Source organism: Ailuropoda melanoleuca, chromosome 5, assembly GCF_002007445.2.
Source record: "Ailuropoda melanoleuca isolate Jingjing chromosome 5, ASM200744v2, whole genome shotgun sequence".
Taxonomy (NCBI): domain Eukaryota; kingdom Metazoa; phylum Chordata; class Mammalia; order Carnivora; family Ursidae; genus Ailuropoda; species Ailuropoda melanoleuca.
In genome coordinates this window covers 109,095,949-109,119,051 of record NC_048222.1, presented here as the reverse complement: position 1 = coordinate 109,119,051, position 23,103 = coordinate 109,095,949, and the positions used below count along the sequence as shown (strand labels likewise).

General features: G+C 40.6%; 1 protein-coding gene across 4 annotated transcripts in view; it reads right to left on the bottom strand.

Moving 5' to 3' along the window:
* The window catches only part of SLC10A7 (solute carrier family 10 member 7), a 260,057-nt gene that overhangs the window by 41,414 nt on the left and 195,540 nt on the right, over positions 1-23,103 (bottom strand). For all 4 annotated transcript variants that reach the window (XM_034661552.1, XM_034661551.1, XM_002916240.4 and 1 more), the window contains one exon: positions 5,113-5,196. In XM_034661552.1, the coding sequence (XP_034517443.1) occupies positions 5,113-5,196 (84 nt within the window). The remainder of the gene's footprint in view (positions 1-5,112; positions 5,197-23,103) is intronic.

Sequence of the window (23,103 nt, the reverse complement as noted above, 5' to 3'; positions counted from 1 at the left end):
GTACATGGTGAAAAATGGCTATTCTTACTTTCAAGTCCTGATTTGGTGATGTTTCTATCACATACTGTTTACCAGGCTATCCCACTGCATAATGCAACAGCTCCTTTTCTCTCAGAGCAGTTCAAGTGAAGCAATGAAAATAGCTCATAGCGAATATAATTACATAAATGCAAAATTTTACTAGCATTAATAACATTATCTTCGGCTTTGGCCTAAGACTATTTAATATGAAAAGTCAACCTCAAAATTTTATAGATAAAACGTGGGGCTTAGCATGCTGTTTTGAAAAATGTTTTTCAAAGGTGGTGGAAGTTCTAGTTTGTGAACATTTCTTCATAAATCTCTCAATATAATGCATGAAATAAGTAACTGCCACAAGAATTTAGATGTATCAAAGGGTTTATCAGGAAAAAAGAAATATTACAATAACACGTGATTAATTTATTTCTAGAACTGACAGAAGATGCAATCTCCCAACCATCTATGGAAAGACTAATCTTCTCTCACACAGTCAGAGCATCTTTGAGCTAGAAGATACTAAACTCCTTGTTCTACAAATGAGGTAAGTGAGGGCTAGAAGTTGTATATATAGTCAGGCAGAAATCAAACTAGACCCTGCATCACACTGCAGTCAGTCAATAATGAGTTCAACCAAGAAGGTGTGCTGTATGGGGAAAACAGAAAAATAAAATAAAATTAACTCTCAGAAATAGAAGTAAAAAATTAAATGAGGAAGCTTTATTATCACTAGAAAATTAAGGAAAGTATCTTCAACTCTTCCTTCCTGGTCTTTTTTCTTCTCCCTCTAGTTTCCATTGTTTATGTAAAAGATAATGATAAAATCTTCTTTTAAAAGATATACACACGAATCTACAGAAATATTTATTTTCATAACGTGCCACCTCTAGTTACAATTGAGAGATGAGACTACCCTGCCTGGGCTCCTTCCTCTGAAGTAGTACATATGAGCACGGCTAACAAGGTCCTCAAAGGTCACACCACAAAGTTTAGGTGAGTCAACTGATAACAAAGAATACAGAGATAAACGAGCAGAAAAGGTCCCTGACACCGCAGAGCTTATATTCTAGTTTAAGAAGATAAATAGAAAGCAAAAACAAACAAACCAATCAACAAGAGGTAGATCATGATCCATAGTAAGTAGAGGTTTAAACCGGATGACGTGACACTGACTATTGGGCAGCCACTGGAGGAGGGGTAAGGAAAGGTCTTTCGGAGAAGGTGAGAGGTGAGGCGTTCCAAGCAGAAGGAACAGCCCAACGTTTTTAAGGGAAGATCAAAGCTGGCATGTTTACCAAACAGAAGCAAAGTCAGTGAGAGCCAAGGGTAATGGGCAAGTTGGAGAGTATTAGGGTAAGTAAAAGAGACCTGAAAATACAAGAAAGAGTGAAACAATCTTGTAAGGAAGTACAGTAGGATTTCTAGGAAGTGTTAAGTGACATTTTAAATTTGGGGTCATAAATTTGAAACCAGATGAGACCAATTATGTGTTTCTCTCTAGTGAAACTGGAGATCTAGGTAAAACAGCTGCTGGGGGTTCCATGAGGGTAAGTTTGAAGTTTGTTTTTTTTTTTTTTTCCAGCCAATCTTTTTCAACAACTCACCACCTACTACTAAGTATACTATTAAATATACTAATGGTCTCTGCTTCTAGGAAGCTCCCAGGTCAATTATAATCGCTCCTGATGAACATTATCAATCAAGTACCATGTGAGAACTGGCATTTAGTCTAGAACGAGGAGTCAGAGCAGGTCGACTGCACACCAGAGGGCATCTTTGTACTGGGTCTTAAGAAAGGAGTAGCAGTTTGCAGGCTGGAATCTCGGGAACCTAGAGATGAAAGGCAGAGGGCAGTGAAGGGGCGTGGCCAGGTGAGGGAGCGCTGCGCATGCGGCCTGGCACAGGAAGTGCTATTAGGAAGAGGATGGCGGGAGGTTACACTGGGGAAGCAGGTTGGGGCCAGACTGTGAAGGGCTTTTTGGGCCATACAAGGAATGGGCAACAGGGAACCAAGGGGGTAGTGTGTAAGGAGAAGAACAACATCTGATTTTAGGGCTGTCCTGGAGGCAGTGAAGACATTGGCTAGGAATTAGAAGAGGCTCACAGCGGAAAGACAGAGGTGTAACAATTTAGATGAGAGATGACGAAGTTGTGGCACCCTCTTTGGCAGTTGTGGATGAGGTCGCAGATGCCAGATGCGAACGACTTCTGTGGCAGAAATGCAGGCATTCAGTGATCGCCTGGGTGTAAGGGAGTGAGGATGTACAGAAAAGGAGGCAGGTGGTTTCTAAAGGTAGAGACTGGGGGTATGATTCTTAATTCCTAAGACTAGGATACAAGAGGTGGGCAGGTAGATGCAAATATGTTTTCCTCTTTGAAAAAAGCCATGAAAGATCTTTGGTACTGGAAGAATTTTTTAAAACCATCTATATTACTTTTTGACTACCTTTACTATTTTATAATTTACCGTAATACTTCACTACTGGGAACACAATGATGAGCAATCTAACAATTCATTATTCTCTCTGCATATATATTCTTAATTACATAAATTATATAACTATATATGTAACTAAGTATACATATAACTATATATAAAAATATGTATATGTATCATTGAATAGTTTAGACAAACGTATTTTTTTGGTCCATATGTCTGAAGCCGAACATTTATTATCAACAGAGATATATCCAAGATTCACTAAGAAAAGAACGTGTGAGCCTCGAGTTATGTGGAATTATTTTCAGAACCAAGAAAATAAGTATGGGTTTAAACTAAAAGTAACCACAGCTTAAACTGTCCAGAGCTGAGAAGGGCAGGTAGGTTCTGTTATGCCTCTAAAAGACAGCATTTCCCTTACGGATCATAGAACTCACACAGTCATTCCCTCACTCACCCATTCCATACATATTTATTGGGTGCTTATCGTCTGGGTATGTAATGGTAAACAAAACAAATATGGTTCCTGTACTCATGAAGCTTACAGTCTAACGGGGGAGACAAACAGATAACAAGCAAGCAAAAGATAAGTATACATTGTGGCAAAGGCCAAGAAAGGAATCAAGGTGCTACAGTAAAGAACCACCAGGGAAACATACTTCAGATGGGTGGTTCAAAGAAGGTATAAATTAAGGAGTCACATGAACAATGAGTTGGAGTGGGAGGGTAGATGGAAAGATGTCCTAAACAGAAAAATTAAGCAGGAATTGAGCAAAACCAGGGAGGCGAGAGTGTAGGAATGTGGCAAAGAGATTAGAGAGGCAAGGGACATAATGTCGAGCCAGAATACCTGTGATGTGAGCAGCACTGTAGGAGAAGTATTTTTCCAAGTACCATTCTATATTTAATTTTTTTAAGATTTTATTTATTTATTTGACAGAGAGAGAGTCAGCCAGCGAGAGAGGGAACACAAGCAGGGGGAGTGGGAGAGGGAGAAGCAGCCCGATGCAGGGGCTCGATCCCAGAACGCTGGGATCACGCCCTGAGCTAAAGGCAGACGCTTAATGACTGAGCCACCCAGGCACCCCCATTCTGTATTTGATTAAGTGGTATTCTTTGAGTACCTTTAAATCCTACCCTCTTACCCTAAATTTAGTCATTTTCTAAGTGGAACATTAAAATTTAAAGAAAAATGGAGACATGTAGCACATGCTGTGGTGTGCCAGCCGGAATGAGGCGTTTATTCCCACATCTGCAGGGCATGCTGGGTGCCCCAGAGATCCCAGTTGAGTTCCTCTTTGGGAATTGCTACGAAGACAGTAGACTCTCCCGAGGTCATACCTCTCACGAGGAGTGGAGGGAAGCCAGTATCTAATGCCTGGTCCACGCAAGCGTCTGTAAGACTCTGGTCTTCGGTGGGATGACTCTGAGGGGTCAGTGTGGCTAGAGGCCTTTGCTGGAACTACATGGTCCTGTACCTTCTCCCCATCCAACTTTTCTGACTCTCCCAAAGGTGTTCATCCCAAGGGCATTCCTCGAGGAAAGTTCCTGCATGCAAACCTCTGTCTCACACTCTCTTTCCCAGAGAACCAAGCCTAAGACGGTGTGTAAATATTATATGTATATATATATACATGTAACATGTGCATAGACATCATTTTTTTCTACTTAATATTTCAAAGAGTTGCTTCTTATTTAGTATTTACAGGGAATCTGAAAATGAGGATGCTAGACACTATCCAGCACTTACCTGTGTCAGGCTCCGTGATGACAAAAACTTCATATGCATCCACATTTAAATTAATCCTCACAGCAACTCTCTGAGATAGGTGCTAGTATTATACAATTTGGTAAATTATGAACTTGGAGCTAAGGACATCAAATTACTTGCCTGAAGTCACATAGCAAATAAAAGGTAGAACTAAAGGACTGGAGTCTAGTTGCTCTTTAACCAACGTCTGTGCTCTTAACCATCCTGACATACTATTTTCCTAAGACTCACTCATTTTAGCGGTACAATTCTGTGCTCCATTCCTGTGTTTTCAAATTTGTACGTTATAATTCAATTACATGCTTATTAACCTGCTATAAGAAGTTAAATGTAAGAATTTCTCCTATTAGTCTAAGTTAATAAGAATGATGAAGGAAACTAAATTTTCTAAGATCTAATTTTAAGAGCTAATAGAATTAAGTGTTTATTGTATTAATTACATGATCACACATATGATCACTGTTATTGGAGGGGTCTACGAAGAAGCCAGCCAGCTAGATGCTTGTTCCCAACAACAGTCATAATGCTGTGACTTTATCAGAAGGAGCAGAATAAGGAAATTATTTGCTAGGTATTTTTAAGCTAGCTACATGGCTACGAAGTACAGATAATAAATTAAAAAATCAAGAATACGTGCAGCCATCCCTATGTAAAGCTATCTGCAAAGCAGATTGATATTAAATAAAAAAATTAAAAGGTGGGAATTTGGTGATGGATGAAACCTGGTGTTTCATAGTCTTTTATGTTTTCTTTTAACTGTCTCTATCTTTTCTCTCAATTGTCCTGACATTATTTTGGAATTCACAATTTGACACACACACACCACACACACACACACACACACACACACACACACATGAGCAGATAAAATTGGAGACCATACCTGTCCAATAATGAGAGGAACCACAACAGTCATAAAAAGCTGAGAAAAAATAGATGTAAAAGGCACAGAAGAGGACGAGCCAAGCTGTAAAACAAGAATATAAGAGGAGTTAGAGTACTTTGAATCAATTATCAAATATTGCTGTTAATTAAATGATACAATAACTCAATTCTCTCACAGGCACCAAAAATTTGGTAGCTCTCTACAAAGAGCAAGTGAAGTTACTTTCTTCTAAATTTAGCACCAAACAAGACTAAGTACTTTAACACTTAATTTTTATGGGAAACTACCATTGACGAAAAATGATAACTACGGCTTTGCAATTAACTTACAGTGCTTATTATTAACTACATTTCTGACGAGTAAAGTTATTCTGTGTTCATAACGTTCACAATCATATGGCATGATACTTCACCTATACTCATAGTTTGTGTGCTTTTCTCTTTGTCCTATCTGCAGATCCCTAAAACAAACAAAGGTGTCTCATCATTCTCTTCTCAAGATCATATTTTCATTTATGCAAATGAAATAGCTTCTAACTTTTCTACTCCATCAAAACAAAGGCAATGAATCTCATATACTTTTAAAATTTATTCTTACACAAAATCTAGGAAATGGGAATTCCTGAAACATAAATTACTTTTCAACTTTAAATTTCAATATATCTCTTCTAAATTTGTATGTTTTGACACTGCTCATAATTCCTATTTTTTTCTTCCCTTCTCATTTTTTAGTTCGTTTTCACTGCTGGTTGCAGTCTCAGATTCGTAAAGAGCCTACTGCCAGGAGCATAGGGAGTGTTTGCCCATAAACACAGCCCCACACTCAAGTTAGTCTCAACCACCAAGAACTGCAGGCTTCCTATTAACTCCTTAATGGCTTTCGAAGTCTCCTTCTGGTTTCCAAACCTCTCTGGACAAACCATAGCCTGTTCCATAGATGTTTCTTTCTTTTATGAGCCCCTTTTGCAGTCAGGTTCTTCAAAGTCATCAATAATGATCTCCCTGGAACTTGAAACTTGCACCCTTCCCCTGCAGACCAAACCTCAATTATCATATTTACCTAAGTTTAATTAAACTTGGAAATACCTTTGGAAGACAATTTTTGCGAAAGACTTGGAGGTAGTGGTGACCAAGGGCATTGAATGTTAAATAAAACAAACGAAATCTTTAGATAAATGAAGTCAATAGCTCAGAATGAAATAATGCGGGATCAGTGTTTTCACTGATTTCCAATTCCTGAGTGAACTAGCTTACCAGAATCTTTTCTACACCCAGGTGTATTTTATAAAGTTCGACCCCATCCGTAGCCCCTCAGTGACTCTACATTCACCCACGATGCCAGGAATGTCTGTTCTCCCCATCAGTGGCTTGTATTCACTTCATACTAGCTTCAGCACTGACCACTGGCTGTGAGTTTAACTCATAAAAACTGTAGCCTCTAACCTTTTGCTCCAAAACCAATATAAACTAAAGAAATGAAGAAAGAAAACAGAAAAAGTGAAACTGAACAGAAACATGAACACATAGGATTCCTGGTGTGTTAAATGCCACACGGCTGTTAGATGTTTCTTTTTATGCAAAGCTGAAGTATTAAAAGCTAATAGTCCCACCCTATTTTACAGCAACATTGCCTTTGAAGTGCAAGGCATTTAAAAATATATATTTCTTTCCATAAATAGTAACCCTAAGGATGCTCCTGAGGTAAGAACTAAAATTTTAAAAATGTATATTTTACAGAGAAATTGAGGCACTAGATGAATAGAAAGATAAAACTTAAAGAACAGAGTTTTAAAGTTCAAAAACATCCAGCTCAATGCTCAACCCGTAAGGTTCACAAGTCTGAAGAGAGGCAGTAGGATTCTGGGTGATAACCTTCAAGTAAAAGCTGTCAATTCTTGCCTGGAATCTCATGGGTAATCTCACATATTTCTGTTCCTCTTTCTATCTCAACTCTACTGTTATTTAATGTGTCTTTTAAATGTTTTAATGAACAACCATATCAAGCTATATTCCCTCTGTAGGCCCCAAGCTTAACCCAATACCTGGCAGAGAGAGTAAGTTTGCAGATAATAAAGCTGCACACAATGAACAAATGAAGTAATTTGTAACCATGAGGTGCTAAAAAGTAACAAACTCTTATTCAAAATCATATTCCTATTTTTTTCTAAAGTTGCAAAAATACAAAACTGAAGTATATTTTTAAAACTTCTTAGAGGGGCCTGGGTGGCTCAGCCGGTTAAGCATCTGCCTTTGGCTCAGGTCATGATCCCGGGGTCCTGGGATCAAGCCTCACATTGTGCTCCCTGCTCAGTGGGGAGTCTGCTTTTCCCTCTGCCTCTGCCCCTTTCTCCTTCTGCCCCTGCTCGTGCTCTTTCTCTCCCTCTCTCTCAAATAAATAAATAAAATCTTAAAAAAAAAAAAACAACCTCTCTTATATTCAGGTGGTGTTACATAGTCACTCAGTATTATTTTTCACTGCTCGTTTATCACTAGCAACACAATTAATTCTAATGTGCATCTAGAAACAAAGGGCATCTAAACATGATGATAACCACGTGAAGAAAGGGTGTGTGTGTGTGTGTGTGTGTGTTTAAGAAGCAGAGTGAGGGTGGCTATGCATGTTCTCTGCCCTCAGTTCTCCTTCATAGCCCTTTCTTAGCTCCTTAAAGCGGCTCTGGAGGGGAAGACCTAAAACTGAGTAGAATCCTAACCCTGGAAGAGATTTGGAATCCCATTCCCTCTTTTTAAAGATGTGAAAACTGAGGTCCAGGGAGAAGTGACTTGCAATTAACATCTCTAATAATTGCATTATGATGTGAAAATGGCTCTGTTTCTCAAACATATTCAAGCAACTTTTCAGCCAAATCTACTCTGTGATAATAGTTCTCCTTGGTTGGCTTGGTTGGCTTGGTTGGAAGGCTTGGTTGTTTAACCAAAAAGTATTGTTGAAGAGCAGTTACCCCAGAGATCAAATAGAGAGAAAAGTTAAAACATCATATATTAAGTTAATTGGGGCATTATTTTTAATCCCAATTCTATCTAAAAGATTGCATTTGGGGATAAGAGAAGCAAAGGAAAATTCATGTCAACTTTGGTTTTAAAAATTTTTATCTATTTTAACTTCTCCATCCATCACACAACAGACCATTTGTATGTTCAATGGTTTTTTAAAATTTTTTATTTAAATTCAATTTAGTTAACATATAATGTATTATTAGTTTCAGGGGTAGATTCTGTGATTCATCAGTTGCATATAACACCCAGTCCTCATTACATCAAGTGCCCTCCTTAATAACCATCACCCCATCTCCCCACCCACCCTCCTCCCCTCTAGCAGCCCTCATTTTGTTCCCTAGAATTAAGAGTCTCTTATGGTTTGCCTCCCTCTGTTTTTACCTTATTTTATTGAGCGTTCAATGTTTAGAAGGCTTGTGTTCCTAGAAGAGATCTCCAAAGTCCCTTTGTCCTCTAAAACACCTATGATCTCTGGGCCACATGATTAGGAACCCAGGTTAGAGGAGGCCCCCGCTTTGTCAGATCAGAGGCCAGGGCAAGCTGACCAGGGATGTAATTAACAGGGTACATGAAGCCAGACTAGGTATGCGGTGATGCTGGGGAGGAAATCCCGTAGGATGGCTCCCTTAGAAGTGGCTCTGAAAGGAAGGAAATCTCAGTTCTGAGGTCTAATTTGGCATAAGTCCTTTCTTTTGAATCAACAACCAGACCTGTAGCTGTGGTCAGTGTGAAGACGCAGAGATACCCTTGAGGAGCTGACTGATGCTAGGAAGTACACGTTGGCATCCACAAGAAAGAGAAGCGAGCATCTGGCACAGGGTAACATACGAGAACATGAACAGAAAAGCACCAGGATCATTTTGTATGCAGAGTTAATTTTAACTAAAGCAGAAGGAAATATGCTGCCTTGGATATTTGGTTCTTCACACTTTAATGAAGAACCTGTCAGGGTTTCTATTGTAAAGACCAATGTGTTTATAAGAAGCATCAATAATTTGTACCTTTGGATAGAGTTGCAGGTTCAGGATAAGTATGTATCAAGCCAGGGCTCTGGGCTTCATTGAGCTATCCTGGCAGATTTAAAGGGGACAGTCTCATACTGCCAACCCAAATTTTAAGACACACTATTAAACGAACAATCTGGTCACTGATTAATTTTTTTAGGAATACGATGCTTTAAAGCACAGAACTCACAATTAGGTTTATATGTTTTAATATCATTCTGAGAAGAAATGTTTCAGTGAAATTAAATATATGGAAATTTAAGACCTTTGTGGTTTAATCATTCAAATAGTTCCTGGCGCCTCCTGTGAGCCAGGAGCATGTTTTAGGCACTGGGAATCCAGCAGTGAACACAACACAAAGCCCCTTCTCTCCAGGAGTTGCTTTTTAAAAGTTGAGGTGTGGGGGCGCCTGGGTGGCTCAGTCAATTAAGCATCCAACTCTTGATTTCAGCTCAGATCACGATCTCAGGGTTGTGAGATTGAGTCCCCTGTGCTGAGCCTAGAACCTGCTTGGGGTTCTCTCTCTCCCTATACCTCTACCCCCTGCTCAAGTTCTCTCTTGAAAAAAAAATTTTTTTTAAAGATTAAAAGAAAAAGTTGAGGTGTGTGTGCACATCCACCCATCCCCAAGTGCACATGTGTTCCTTTCCATAGGACGCCGTCCCCCCACTTACACCTGGAAAAGTTCTAGTCTTTGTCTAAGAGTTAGTGCAATGATCACTTTAGAAATTCTTTCCAAACCCTGAAATGCAGACTTGGCTTCTATTGTGGCTCTGCATTTCTACTGTTCCTCTCAGAATCCTTGGTTGCTCTTGTGTATAAATCTGTCTCTCAGTAAACTGTCTGTTCCAGAAGGTGAGGGACAGGATCTTATTCATGTTTATATTCCCAGTGCCCAGCAGACTGACTACATTTCACATCTAGGGCAGTGGTTCTCAAACGTTAGCACACCAGAAACATCCGCAGGGCTTCTTAAAACACAAATTGCTTGGCCCCACCTTCACAGAAGGATCTGGAGGATGTCGAGAATGTGCATTTCTAATATGGCTCCATTGATGCTGATACTGCCGAGCTGGGGTTTACCCTTTGAGAATCACTCATCAAGTTGTTGTTGTAGGTATTCAACAACAACTGTGAGTTCAATTAACGAATGCCTACGATGCATAGGTAGAAAAAGAGGCCCGGCAGTGTTTTCTTTTCTTTCCACCCTTCCAACTTACAAGTAAGTTACAAAGCCCTACCTAATTTACAGACTCTAGAAAAGGATCAGTTGCCTGGCCTCCCAACCATCTCCTGTAATTACAATACTGACCACTTTTACTGTGTACTCTCTATATGCCAGACACTGCTCTAAATGCTTAATGTGTGTCAATTTAATCCTTGCAGCAACTCCTTCAGGTAGATCTTACTAGTACCCGTATTTTCATATATGGCAACAGTGGCACAGAACAGTTGGACAAGGTTACTAGCTAGAGAGTGACAGAGCCAGGATCTAAACCTGGAAGTGTCACTTCACAGCCCTCATACTTAATCCTTACACTCTGCTACATATTAATTACAAAAGGTACAGAGCCGTGAAATAGGGAAGGGGGCAGAGCAGAAGCCGAAGCTGGGCTCCCCCTTTCTTGCCCACGTGAGAGCAAGAGAGGGTGTGTGTGTGTGTGTGCGTGTGCATGTGTGTGTGTGTGGTGCTTGCATGGAGAAGGGGAACTGGGGTTCCAGATCTGAGCCACAGAGCACTATGTTTGAGTGACTATTTTCTCAACTCAGTCAAGGACGATACCTAGCTAGTACCAGAGTAAATGCATCAGAAGGAGTTAATCCAATACACACAATGGATGTCATAGGGCATTGGGACTTAATTTTCTAACCTGGCAGAGAAAGGCTGAATAGAAGCAGGATTGACTGTTATCAATCCATTCAATTTAGAAACTGTTTGATTTGGAAAGAATCTGGGGGTCCAGCAGATAAAATATTATGGGGCCAACCAAGACTCAGAAAGACAAATAAGTAACAATTCTTGATGGAGACGCTGACTGTAAAATCATGGTTATCAACCTACAGTTAGAAAACAGATGGTGCGTTTTAAATCACTTCTGTAAGTGAGCTGACCTGTAAATTGTCATTAATGCACCAGGTCTTCACTTGCTCTGCTGTGTAATCAGCCTTTTATCTCCTACCAGGGAAATCCATTAGCCACAGGCGTCTCTACTATTCGTGTCTCTTCTTAGCTATTAAAACATTATTGTATTAAATAATTCACCCTTGGTGATTGGTCTTTGCTTTCATTAGTGCCACATTCAGAGAAAATATAAGAACAGATATTTACAGTTTATACTGTAGAATGATGAATGGTAAATCTCCTCTGTGAGAAAATCAGGAAGAAGTCGCTTCGGATACAGAGCAGGATTTGTTCACTTCCTGCCCAATTTCCACCCTTCACCATGGCCTGCAGAGCCCAGCCCTGAGGAGGGGGATAAAGCAGGGGGCTTCCTTACTATTGGCTCAAACTTTCTCGTACTCCTACACAGACACACTCATAAATACCTGTCTCCTTTCTTTCACAAAGACAAGCATTCAGACAGAATAAGGGAGAGTGGACCCAGGCCCCAACCCCCCCAAATCCTTCTAGATTTCCATTTTTCCCTAGAAACTACAGTTCAGCTTTTCTTTCATTCCTGCTACCCCTTTTCTCACAGGGAAACATGCAAACTACATTGATTACTTGCACAAAATCAATGACTTAAATGTACACCAGCTGACAGGCTCAATGTAAAAATGACTACGATTTTTATCAAAATTAAAATATGATTGTTAAACGCCCATATTGATTCAGCTGCATGTATAAAACTAAAATTGGGTTACTGTATGGAAGGTATAGAGGACATGAGCCTTTTTATATCTAGATGCATGGTATTTTTCTTTCTTTGAGAAGTAACAAACAAAACAGGCTTATAGTAATTTTTAAAGACAAAAAAATTATGTAAAACATTTCCTTTTGTGATACGCTAATTTAAAACATAAGATAACCTTCCAATAACTGATGGAAACTATGTGTAACTGTAAATTCTGGTTACTCAAACCACTCAGGATATTTAGTGAAATGTGCCCAAATGAACTGTAAATTGGCTTATCATAACCCAAATAGAAAGGCTGTGGGAGACGGACTTCCAGGACACGGAGGGCTGGAGAGAAAGATACTCAGAGGCATCTAGGAACAAACTTTGCTCCTAATTCCCTGACCACAGAATTTGGTCTTGGCAATCTGTTTGATTCAGGAACCAAAGAGCCTATTGTTGTCAAACAGTCCCTTAAGTGGAGCAAACACTTAAGCTCCCCCCGAAGAATGCTCTAAGCCTGGGGACCAAAGGACAAGAGTGGTATAAGGAAGGGGTGTCCTTTTCACTCTGACCAGACCCTACCTGCTCAGGGAGGACGAGGAGCAGCAGCACCTGGTGCTGGGGAGAGAACCAAGGGGCAAAGGAAAAGCCTGGCTTTCATCCAGTGTTAGTGCCTCCCTCCAGTTAAGTCTGAGAAGTCCCAGACCAGCAGTGGCATTGGCCTCTCTGGGTCAGTGATCCTGAAAAGGGAGATGGGGTTTACCAATGTCACTTCTGGAGCATTTGACAATGGCTTACGAGGTGCTCCCCCTCGCCCATTATGGTTCAGTAAGATCTAGGGGGAGTCCTGGCATGACCCCACAGATTACTTTGCTTTACAAAATTCTCTCTGTGTGAGAACCATTTCTAGCAATTTCCACATACGGCCCAAAGATAAGCTGCTCTCAGGTTCAAGAGGAGGAGATTTGTGGTCACTGGCTTTCGGAACACTCTTGGGCACAAGGTGGAGAGACTGGTTCAGTGTGAAGCAACTGCGGCAATCAAATGGATAGTCTCTCTTTAAGAGGTTGCTGTTCTATCACTTTGTACATCACAAACGTGTGTGAGCATCAGTTATGCAACCATCACTGGGAACATATTATAAAAATAATCAGAGCACTGTACATGACACTAATGGCTGTATTCACTGTTTCTGTTTATATTGATGGGATTAAAAGTGCAATAATTTTGTATCACAGATGGCCAATTACTAGGGAAACTAATGATGATTGTAGCCTTGAAAGCTGCCACTGGTCTGTCTCCCCCACCCCACTCTCTCTCTCTAACATGAACTCTTTTTTTTTTTTTAAGATTTTATTTATTTGACAGAGATAGAGACAGCCAGTGAGAGAGGAAACACAAGCAGGGGGAGTGGGAGAGGAAGAAGCAGGCTCATAGCGGAGGAGCCTGATGTGGGGCTCCATCCCATAACGCCGGGATCACGCCCTGAGCCGAAGGCAGACGCTTAACCGCTGTGCCACCCAGGCGCCCATCTCTAACATGAACTCTTGAACCATGTAGTCTCAACCGTGTAGGTTAGCGGTGAAGTTTCTCCTCTAAATTTCTTCCGCGTTCTTTGTTCTTGTTTACCCAAGGAAGCCTTAAGTTTCTTCAAGACAATAATTATGCTTTCTTCTTTTTTGTCTTTCCTAGGTTACCTACAATATCCATGGTCAAGAAATAATAACTGAGTGCTGGTAATCTGTCTTAAACTGTGTCTCCTAAGAGGCATGCTTTGGAAGCACAACCTGGAAGGGAACATTCAAGGGGACACAGATTTTGGCTGAACGTCCCTTGTGTTCTTTACTAGTTGCACACCCTCCAGTGAGTTACAAAACCTCTTTGAGTCTAAGTTTTCTCATACAAAGCGAGGATCATATGTCCAAAGGGAGTCATGGGATTACTTCTGAAGTATGTATTGAAGCCACTTGATAAAAATTATTCTACCTCTCCTCCCACTTCCCCTCCCCTTCCTGAAAAACAAGGTTTCTTACCCAGTGTGGTGGGAATTCAAGCCTATTGAGTTTAAGAACCACTGAAATGGAAAGTAACAGAAGAGACAGTCACATCAGTGGAACATATAGTCAGCTCAGAAACAGAGCCTGGTGTGCATGCATGTGAGTGTACATGCCTGTTTGTGTGTGTGTGTACATCTAATTATCATAATGCCTTCTAAATATCTGCTTGAAGAGAGGCCGGGTTCCTAAGAAATCAAGTCATATCCAATCAAGTGATAGAACAGCAGAACTAGTGGTGCTTGCACTTACTTAAGGGGTGCTTACATGCTACTGAATAGGTAAGCGTGTGGGTGAATGTTTGTCAAATACCCTGAGGTACTGATGTGATCGTTCCCATGTATGAAATGGTCTGATCTATGACTCTGAGGACATGACTTTCAGCAGTGGTCAAAGTTGGGACTCTGCATGCTTACAGAGGCTTTGATGTTCAATTACCTTTATGGCTAGGGTGGAAGCGAGGCCTTGATCTGTCGTTGTAATGGCACAAGCTCAAAGTGTTACTGACCTTCCCCTGCCCAACATAAACTTATTTAAAGACACTGGTGGTCTATAGAATTATGGAATTTGAGACCATGAACATGATCTCTAATATATGGTTTCTTTGGATCACAGTTGCATTGAATTAGACAGACCTATTCTATGGTGTGAACACGGTTATCTCCTCCCTTCGTCTTAACTCTCAGAGGAAGTAAGAGAGAAGTTCACATTGTTTCCTTTCTCTCCTCAGAGTCAGCAAGCTGGGGCTGGTTAGATGCTGTGGGGTAGCAGCGGAGGCGGCTTCGGGGGAGAGGGAGCCCACAGAAGCAGGAGCTTCACACTGCCCCATGGACCTTCCCAGCGCTGTTCACTCAGATTTCAAGCCCGACAGGATGACCTCACCGCCTAAGTGCTGAACTCAGCGCTCTGGCCTCTTCATCTTAACTCGCACACTCCACTCCAGTTCCAGCTCTCAAATCCCTCTCCTTCAGTGTTCTCTACTACTGGCTGCTGCACAAAGACTATAATCATGGCTGGTAAACAACCATATCAAAGGAAAGGAAAGCCACGGCCAGTTCTGAAGTGATGTTAGACATAACAGAATCAGAGCCATGCATACGAAAAATCTGAAGTAAGCAGGAGATCCTTTGAGAAACATCAGAAGTTTCCATCTAACCTTCTCTTCTTCCTCAAATTAAAAGTTTCCTCTCAGTACAAAATTCTCTGTAAACCCCACCTCCCTCACTTCTTCTATTAAATGTTTTCTATTTTAGTAATCTCCTTTGAAATATTTTGATACTTGTGATACTTATAATTTCTGGACAAGATTTTAATTATCTATGAATGTATTCTATTTTCTCTATTAAACCATACATTCTCTGAGAGAAGGATCAATGTCAGATTGATCTTTGTAATAGTCACAGTGCACAGTAGGCATTCAAACACTGAATAAAAGAAAGCACGTTTTGCTTAATATTATTGAAAAAAACTAAAGTCTTTTTCACAGCAAATACAAGGTAAGATTTTATGCATCAGGCTTAGAACATAACCTTCTAACCATTCATTTATCATCTGAACCACTCTAATCATTTACTACTCACCCAGCTTTCTATTCCCCTCCTTCCAACAAATATTTAGTGAATATTTGGCATTGGAGACAAGGTAATGAATAAGGCATGCCTGGTTCCTGGCCTGGTAGAACTTCAAATCTAGTGCACGCTTACCACTTGTAACACTGCTTTGTAAGGAAAATTAATATGGAATTCCAAGTAATGAATGTATAAGTGCAGTTTTTTTAAAGCTGGACAAGGCTTAATTTATCCTTACGATAGAACTACATGGACTGGTGCCTATCCACTGATAACATAAAGACAATAATTTCCGCCCCTGCCAATATCAGTGGTACAGTACCAAGAAAACTAAGGTAGCATATGTGAAAGCACTTTGAATCTTAGGAGCAAACGGTGATATCTCAGGAAAAGTTTTACTGCTCTCACGGTCAGCCACAGTAAACACTGGATTTATTTACATATAGATTATAAGACTACAGATGATAAATGATTGTAGAATCTTAAAGGTTACGTTTTAAGGCTCAGCCCACCATTAAGGTCTGGGCTAGCTGGGCTAGTGCTGCATCTTAGATAAGCATTTCTGTAGAATCTTGACATCCTTCCTGGAATTATTTTCTATTTTCCTTTCTAAAGCATCAAATGTAAACAATTAGCACCTGCATGGTTCTTTATAGCTTACAGCACACTTTCACATAAATTAACTCCCTTCATCTTATCGTAATCCTCATTTTACAGAGGAAAAAAACTGAAGCTGAGAAAGATTAAGGAAAATCCACTGTTACACAACAATTTGGCTGCAGACTGCACCCAATTTTTATGCCTCCTCACCAAACCATGCTACCTCTCTACACACAGACTGTGAGGGAAAGTGAAGCCAGTGCCTTTAAAATAAAGGAATGTGTGCCTAAAGGTGGAGCATGTAACAAGGAAATACCAATCTTAAAAGCAGTCCTAACCCAACTCTTGGGACAGATGCATTCATTCATCTGTCCATCTGAGATGTGATACAATAAGAAATATAATATATTCGGTCTTCATCTTAGCATAGAGCTTCTGAAACCTTGCAATTTCCTGAGTCATGGGGGTGATAGGAGCATCTTTTACTATAATATTTGGGTTTTGCCTCCAGTTCCTGGCACAGAGGGTGTGGAGAGTTCTTGGATTGGTGAATGTATCCACAGGCAGGTAGTCAGTACACCTCAAACTCCACGGGGACATAAGATCCTGCATTTGGGACCCTTCTAGACCTTGCGCTATGTACTCTGCATCTGATTTCTCATTTGTATTCTTTGTAATATCATTTGTAAGAGACGGGAGGGAGTAGCAAGTCAATGTTTCCCTGGGTTTTGTGAGCCATAACCGCAAATGATCGAACTTGGGGAGGGAGGTCACGGGATCCTCTGAGTTGAAGCCAAGTCAGACAGAAGTGTGGGGATCCTGGAAACCCACTACTTGGAATTGGTGCTGGAAGTGAGGGGTAGTTTTGTGGGACCGAGCCCTTTACCTGTGAGGCCTGTGCTAACTGTACAGTGTCAAAACGGTAGGACACCCCCTTGGTACCACAGAAAACTGGAGAATTGCTCGGTGAGGAAATCGTACACATTTGGTGTCAGAAGTGCTGTGAGTACAGAAACATTTTCCTTTACCAATCATCCATTCAAAAAATGTTTCTGAGTGGCTTCCACGGGTAGGCACTTCAATGGATAGGCATTGGGGTTACAGCAGTGCCAAAACAGATAAAGTCCCTGCTCTTCTGTGATGCTTATGTTCTAGTTGGGAAGACAGAGAATAAAAGACTAACAAATGATTAAGATGTCATGTGATAATAAATGCTGAAAGGACAATTAAGGATGGTAGGTGGGGAGAGATTTGTGGAGAGAGGGTATATTGTTCCACATGACGTAGTTAGGAAAGGATTCTCTCCTAAAATGACATTTGACTGGAGACCAGAGATAAAAGTGAAGGAGAGAGCCATGTGGGTATCTGAGGGGAAAATCCAGGTTGAGACAATGCCAACTGTAAAGACTCAGGACGGTTCTTGGTGCTGCTAGAGCATCCTACTATCTTTGCCCATTCCATGCACTCTCCCACGGAGTGATTTCATATCTTTGCCTCTCTCATCAAACCACCAAAACCCTCTTACTTTTTTTTGTCCCCCACCCCTATCTTCACTTGCCATTTCACTGGGACAATGTACATAATCATAAGAGGCTCCTATAGTTACATGGACCAATTTAGTTGCATCTTTGTCCTTATACCATGGCTTCCCTCCTATTACTGTGGTTGAACTACCTGTGCTTAGGAGGCCATACTCTTCCTTTGTGCACTAGAACTCACCTTTCTCCTACTCAGGGACATGGGTCCACAAATTTTCCCTTCTTTTTTCTGAATGAATTGTTTCTTCTCTAAATGAATTAATCTATCAATACAAATATCCTAATAATTTTCTCAGCTTAAAAAATAGATCCTCCATGAACTCTGTGGCTGTCCCATTTTCTGCATCCTTTACAGCAGAATGCCTCAAAAGAGTTAGTGATTATCATTGTCTTTAATTCTTTTTCATTCATTCTTGAACTGATTTTAACTAGGCATTTACCTCCACAACTCTCTGATATAGCTCTTGTTAGGGTCCCCAGTGACCTCCATCTTGTTAAAACCAGTGGTTGATTCTCAGACTTCATTTTATCTGAACTATTACCACCATTTGAAGTAGCTGACCACTCTCCCCTTTTTGAAACACAATCTCTAATAGCTTTTAGGACACCAAAACCTTTTGGTGTTCTTCCTAATCAAACTGGAAATCCTTGATAATCTTTGCTGATTTCTTAATATTAGGATGCCCCAGAAGGCAGTCCACTGGTATCTTTCCTTCTCTATTCTCTCTTGGTAATCTCATTCTGTCTCACTTCAAATCCATTTCTATGCTGACCTCTCCCAAATGTGTATCTCTTATCCAGACCTCTCCCCTAAATTCCAGACTCATACAGTCAACTGCTTACTTGATTTCTCTACTTGAATGTCTCAAAGACATCTTTATCCAAATATGTGCAATACTGAGCTCCTTATGAGTTCCTTTAAACTGCTCAACCCTACAGTCTTCTCTATCTTAGTGAATGGTAACTCCATCCTCCCAGTTCCATAGACTTCATCAACCTTGACTCTTCTGTTTCCTTATGACCTTTATTCAATCTTGCAGTTCTTTCAAGTTCTACTTCCAACTACTTCCCACCAGATTTACTCAACCACCTTGGTTCAAGCTAAACCATCTCTTGCCATGTTATTGCACTAGTTATCTAACTGGTCTTCCTGTCTCCACCATTCTCTCCTAACAATCTATTCCCAACCCAGCATCCAGAATCACCCTTTGGAAAGGTATGCCAGACCATGCCAGTCTCTTATCAAAACTCTTTTAATGGTTTCCAGTCTCTCTCAAATTAAAATTCAAAGTCCTTAACAAAGGACTTCAAAGTCCGACATCATTTGGCCCCTGCTATGACTCTGACTTCATCTCCATCTACTCCCCTCCCTGCTCACTGCATTCTAGCCACACCGGCCTGCTCACCATTCCTTAAGGACACCAATGCACGCTCTCAGGACTTTTCCACTTGCAGTCCCTTCCACCTGGAACACTCTGCCATCAGAAGGCATCAGAAGGCTCCCTTATCCCCTCTAGGCCTTTGCTCAAATATCATTTTCTCAGTGTGTCTCACCATTGACTGTCTTATTTAAAACAGCAATTCTCGCAACCCATTCTGGCACTTCTTATTCTCCTCCTCACTTTATTTTTCTCTTTAGTAAGTATCGCTCATCTTATACATTATATTTTCACTTATTAGTTGGTTGTTTCTTTCTACTAGTATATAGCCTCCACAAGAGCAAAGATGTATCTTTTTGCTCATTCCTATATCCTTGGAAGAAAGTGCCTAGCATAGAGGAAGAACTCAATACTTATTAGTGAATGAGTGATGAATAAGTTTAAATAACTTTTTGAGTAATTTTGCTATAAAATAGAGGACAGAAATGGATAGCAGGTGGGATAAGGTGAGATTTAATTTTTAAGATATGTAATATTATAGAGTACTTATATGTTGGTAGAAATGATCCAACAGAGACAGAAAATTTGGTAATATAGGAGAAAGAAGGAAATCTGTGTGAATCATATTGTTAAGTAGGCAATAAGAGGTAACACAACAGGAGGCACTGGCCTTAAATGAGGGCACAGACAGTCTATCTATAGAAACAGGAGAAAAGACAAAGAATATAGATGCAGGTAGGTGGGACCTTATAAAATTCCTCTGATTGCTTCTAATTTCCTCATGGGCTAATTTCCTTTCTGCATCAGATGAGATGAAAAAAGAGAAGGGGCATCAGAGATATGAGAAGCAAGGAGAAGGTATGAAATGATTCTCTAGAGAGCAGGAATGAGGATTAATTAGGGGAAGGCAGTAGGATCACCAGGCGCACAGTTAGTTGTCATGAATTTCAAATGAGACCAGTCAGCATGCGAGTGCATGTTCCAGCCATGTTCAGGTACGCACGCGGAAGGTACAGAGTTGGATTTAAGCAGGCCTGGCACTTTGCCATGCAAATATGAAGCAGTAAGAGATGAGTAAGGTTGTTGATGGTGTATGCGATACAGTAACTATAATGACGGACCATGAGATCGAGGCTAGGTAAGATGGGATGTGAGGGTAAGGGAGTAACGGCAGAGTAGGTTAGAGGCTTTGCTAAGGTGGTAAGGTAAATAAACTGGCCATTCTAGCAAGGTTGAAGAATTTTTAATTTGGGGAATAGGTCACAAAGATAGCAGCTATTGGTAAGAGAAGACATTTGAAAAGGGGAGTATGGAAGGATGCTGTTATTGGCAGTAATAAAGTCAAGGGTGTGTGTGACTATAAGCGTGATTGGCTGAGATGAAGTGGAAGGTATTTTTATGGGAGAAGAGGTCAAGAATTTAGAGGCCAGGGTATTAGGAGGATCAATTATGTGAATGCTGAAAAACACTCAGAATTAATCTAAGCATAATATTAAAAAGAAGCCAATGGGAAGGTGCTAACATTTTTTGGACTCAGAGAGTGACCTGGGGTTCTACTGATAATTACAGCAAGAAGCGGTAGCAGGTGATATAGGTATATTGGCATAACCTTCAAAGGAATGAGAATATTTTATGAAGAGGCATGGGAAATGATCTGGAATAGGTAATAAGGTGTGAGAGAGACACCTTACCCCATTTCAAGGCTCAGTGATATGAAAGACGCCTGCAGCAGAAACATGAATCAGAGGACAGGTTTCAGTTGGAGCAAGATGGTGAAGGGGGACACTCTAAGGAAAGGTCAAGAATACAGAGAACTGAGATTCCATCAGTAAAAATGGCCTTTACTGGCTACTGGACCTTTACTAGCTACTACATTTAGAAATTTCCATTTTCAAGATATGATTTTAAAGAGACAATTCGATTTTCCGGGTTGTATTAGTTTCCTCAGCTTCTCTAACAAAATACCACAAACTGGGTGGCTTAAAACAACAGAAATTTGTTTCACGGTTCTGGAAACTCTAAGTCTGAAATCAAGCAAGGCCAGGCTCCCTCTGAAATCTGTAGGAGAGAATCCTTCCTTGTCTTTTCCAGGCGTGGTATCTGCCAGCAATCCTTCATGTTCGTTGTCTTGTCCCCGCGTCCCTCCAATCTCTGCCTCATCATGACCTGCAGTTCTCCCTCTGGGTCTGACTCCTCCTCTTGTAAGGACACAACACCAGTATTGGATTAAGGGCCCACCCTGCCCTAGTATGACTTCATCTTAAATAATTATATCTGCAATGACCCTATTTTCAAATAAGGTCACATTCTGATGTCCTAGGGGTTAGAACTTCAACACATCTTTTGGGAGGACACAATTCAACCCAAACCAGGGGTGCTGATAAGAAAACACTACATCTTTTGTGGAATGTGTTCCAATTTAAGTTGCTCAGATTTTTGTCCTACTCAGTAAGTGAAGCCTGGTAATCCAAATATTTAAGCAATGACCTTGCTTTGTGAAATGCATGACAACCCTAACAGACGAAAAATGTTATATACCATGCATGTGATGTAAGGTCATACAACACAGACATATCTATTGATGTTGTGTGATGATGTCATTGAACCTATTGGGACAGCCTAGTGAGTTAGCTCAGAGGGGAAGCATTAAACTTTGAAGATGAGGGTCTTGGGGTCTCTTTCACTATCTTGTAGCTCTCTTATTTTAAAATGTCAAGCCAACTAAAGCTCACTAGCCTATGGGTCTAAGAGTAGGGCAAAGCTTGTAACAGTGTAATGTCATCATGTTAACGAGCTGAGAACATTTCTTGTTATGGCTGGAAATGGGCAGGAGAAGGAGAAAAGAACACATCTGGTTCTGTAGTCATGAGCTGACACAGAGTCTGAGAGATTCCAGACTCTCAGATACTCAAAGCGCTATCCTAGGTCTCAGTCCCATAGTTGTGGCTGTGGCTTCTCCCAGCTCGTCTTAAACAGTCACAAGGGGAAGTGATGCCAGTCTTCTGCAGTGGAGAAAACCTGCACTACCTAACCATGTCTTGTGCTTTCCACTCATCTTCTGAGGGGCCCTCAGACTGGCCTGCATCCTGTGCCTGTTGAAGGCTGCCCCTCAGAAATCATGACCCAAGGTCTTGGAAAGAATACTGCAGGGTGATCCCAGCTCCTCATATCTAGTGAGCAGTTGGGCACATACCAAGACTTTTCTTCCAAATGACTGCAAATCAAAATTCACTTCTGTATTAATGTGACTCACTGCGAATTCTGAATTGGTAGAATCCAAATTAATGAGGTTTGTTATGCTGAGCAAAGTGATCTGATGATTTGACTCTTATTTTTTTTTTTTTAAGATTTTATTTATTTATTTGACAGAGATAGAGACAGCCAGCGAGAGAGGGAACACAAGCAGGGGGAGTAAGAGGAAGAAGCAGGCTCATAGCGGGGCTGATGTGGGGCTCGATCCCATAACGCCGGGATCACGCCCTGAGCCGAAGGCAGACGCTTAACCGCTGTGCCACCCAGGCGCCCCTGATTTGACTCTTCTTAACCTTGTCAGCATGGAGCCAGCATTTCAGAAGGGATGGGGAAGCCGAAGTTTATTACTTGAAGGTAATGTCTTTAATGAAAGATGCAGAATCCAACTGTTTAGGAGGGCATCTCTCCCTCTCCACTTCCTGCACAGCTTGTAAGAAATGAAGTCCCTCACACTATTACTCTAATTGAATTCCAACTTGGGTAATTACACTATAATTAAATAAGTTTTCCCCATAGTTTTAATTCACTGACAAATAGTGCTAGTCAAACAGCTACATTTCATGCCCAGAAACGATCCCCAACTTCATTTCAGTGATGAGTGGAGTGATTTATATTTGGGAAATGTTGTGTATGAAAAATGCAGAGTTCATAAAATATTTTAGGTATCATTCATGATTACATATGCTTTTCTCAGCATGAGATAACATTAATTTCTATTACAATCTTTCATCTAATTTCT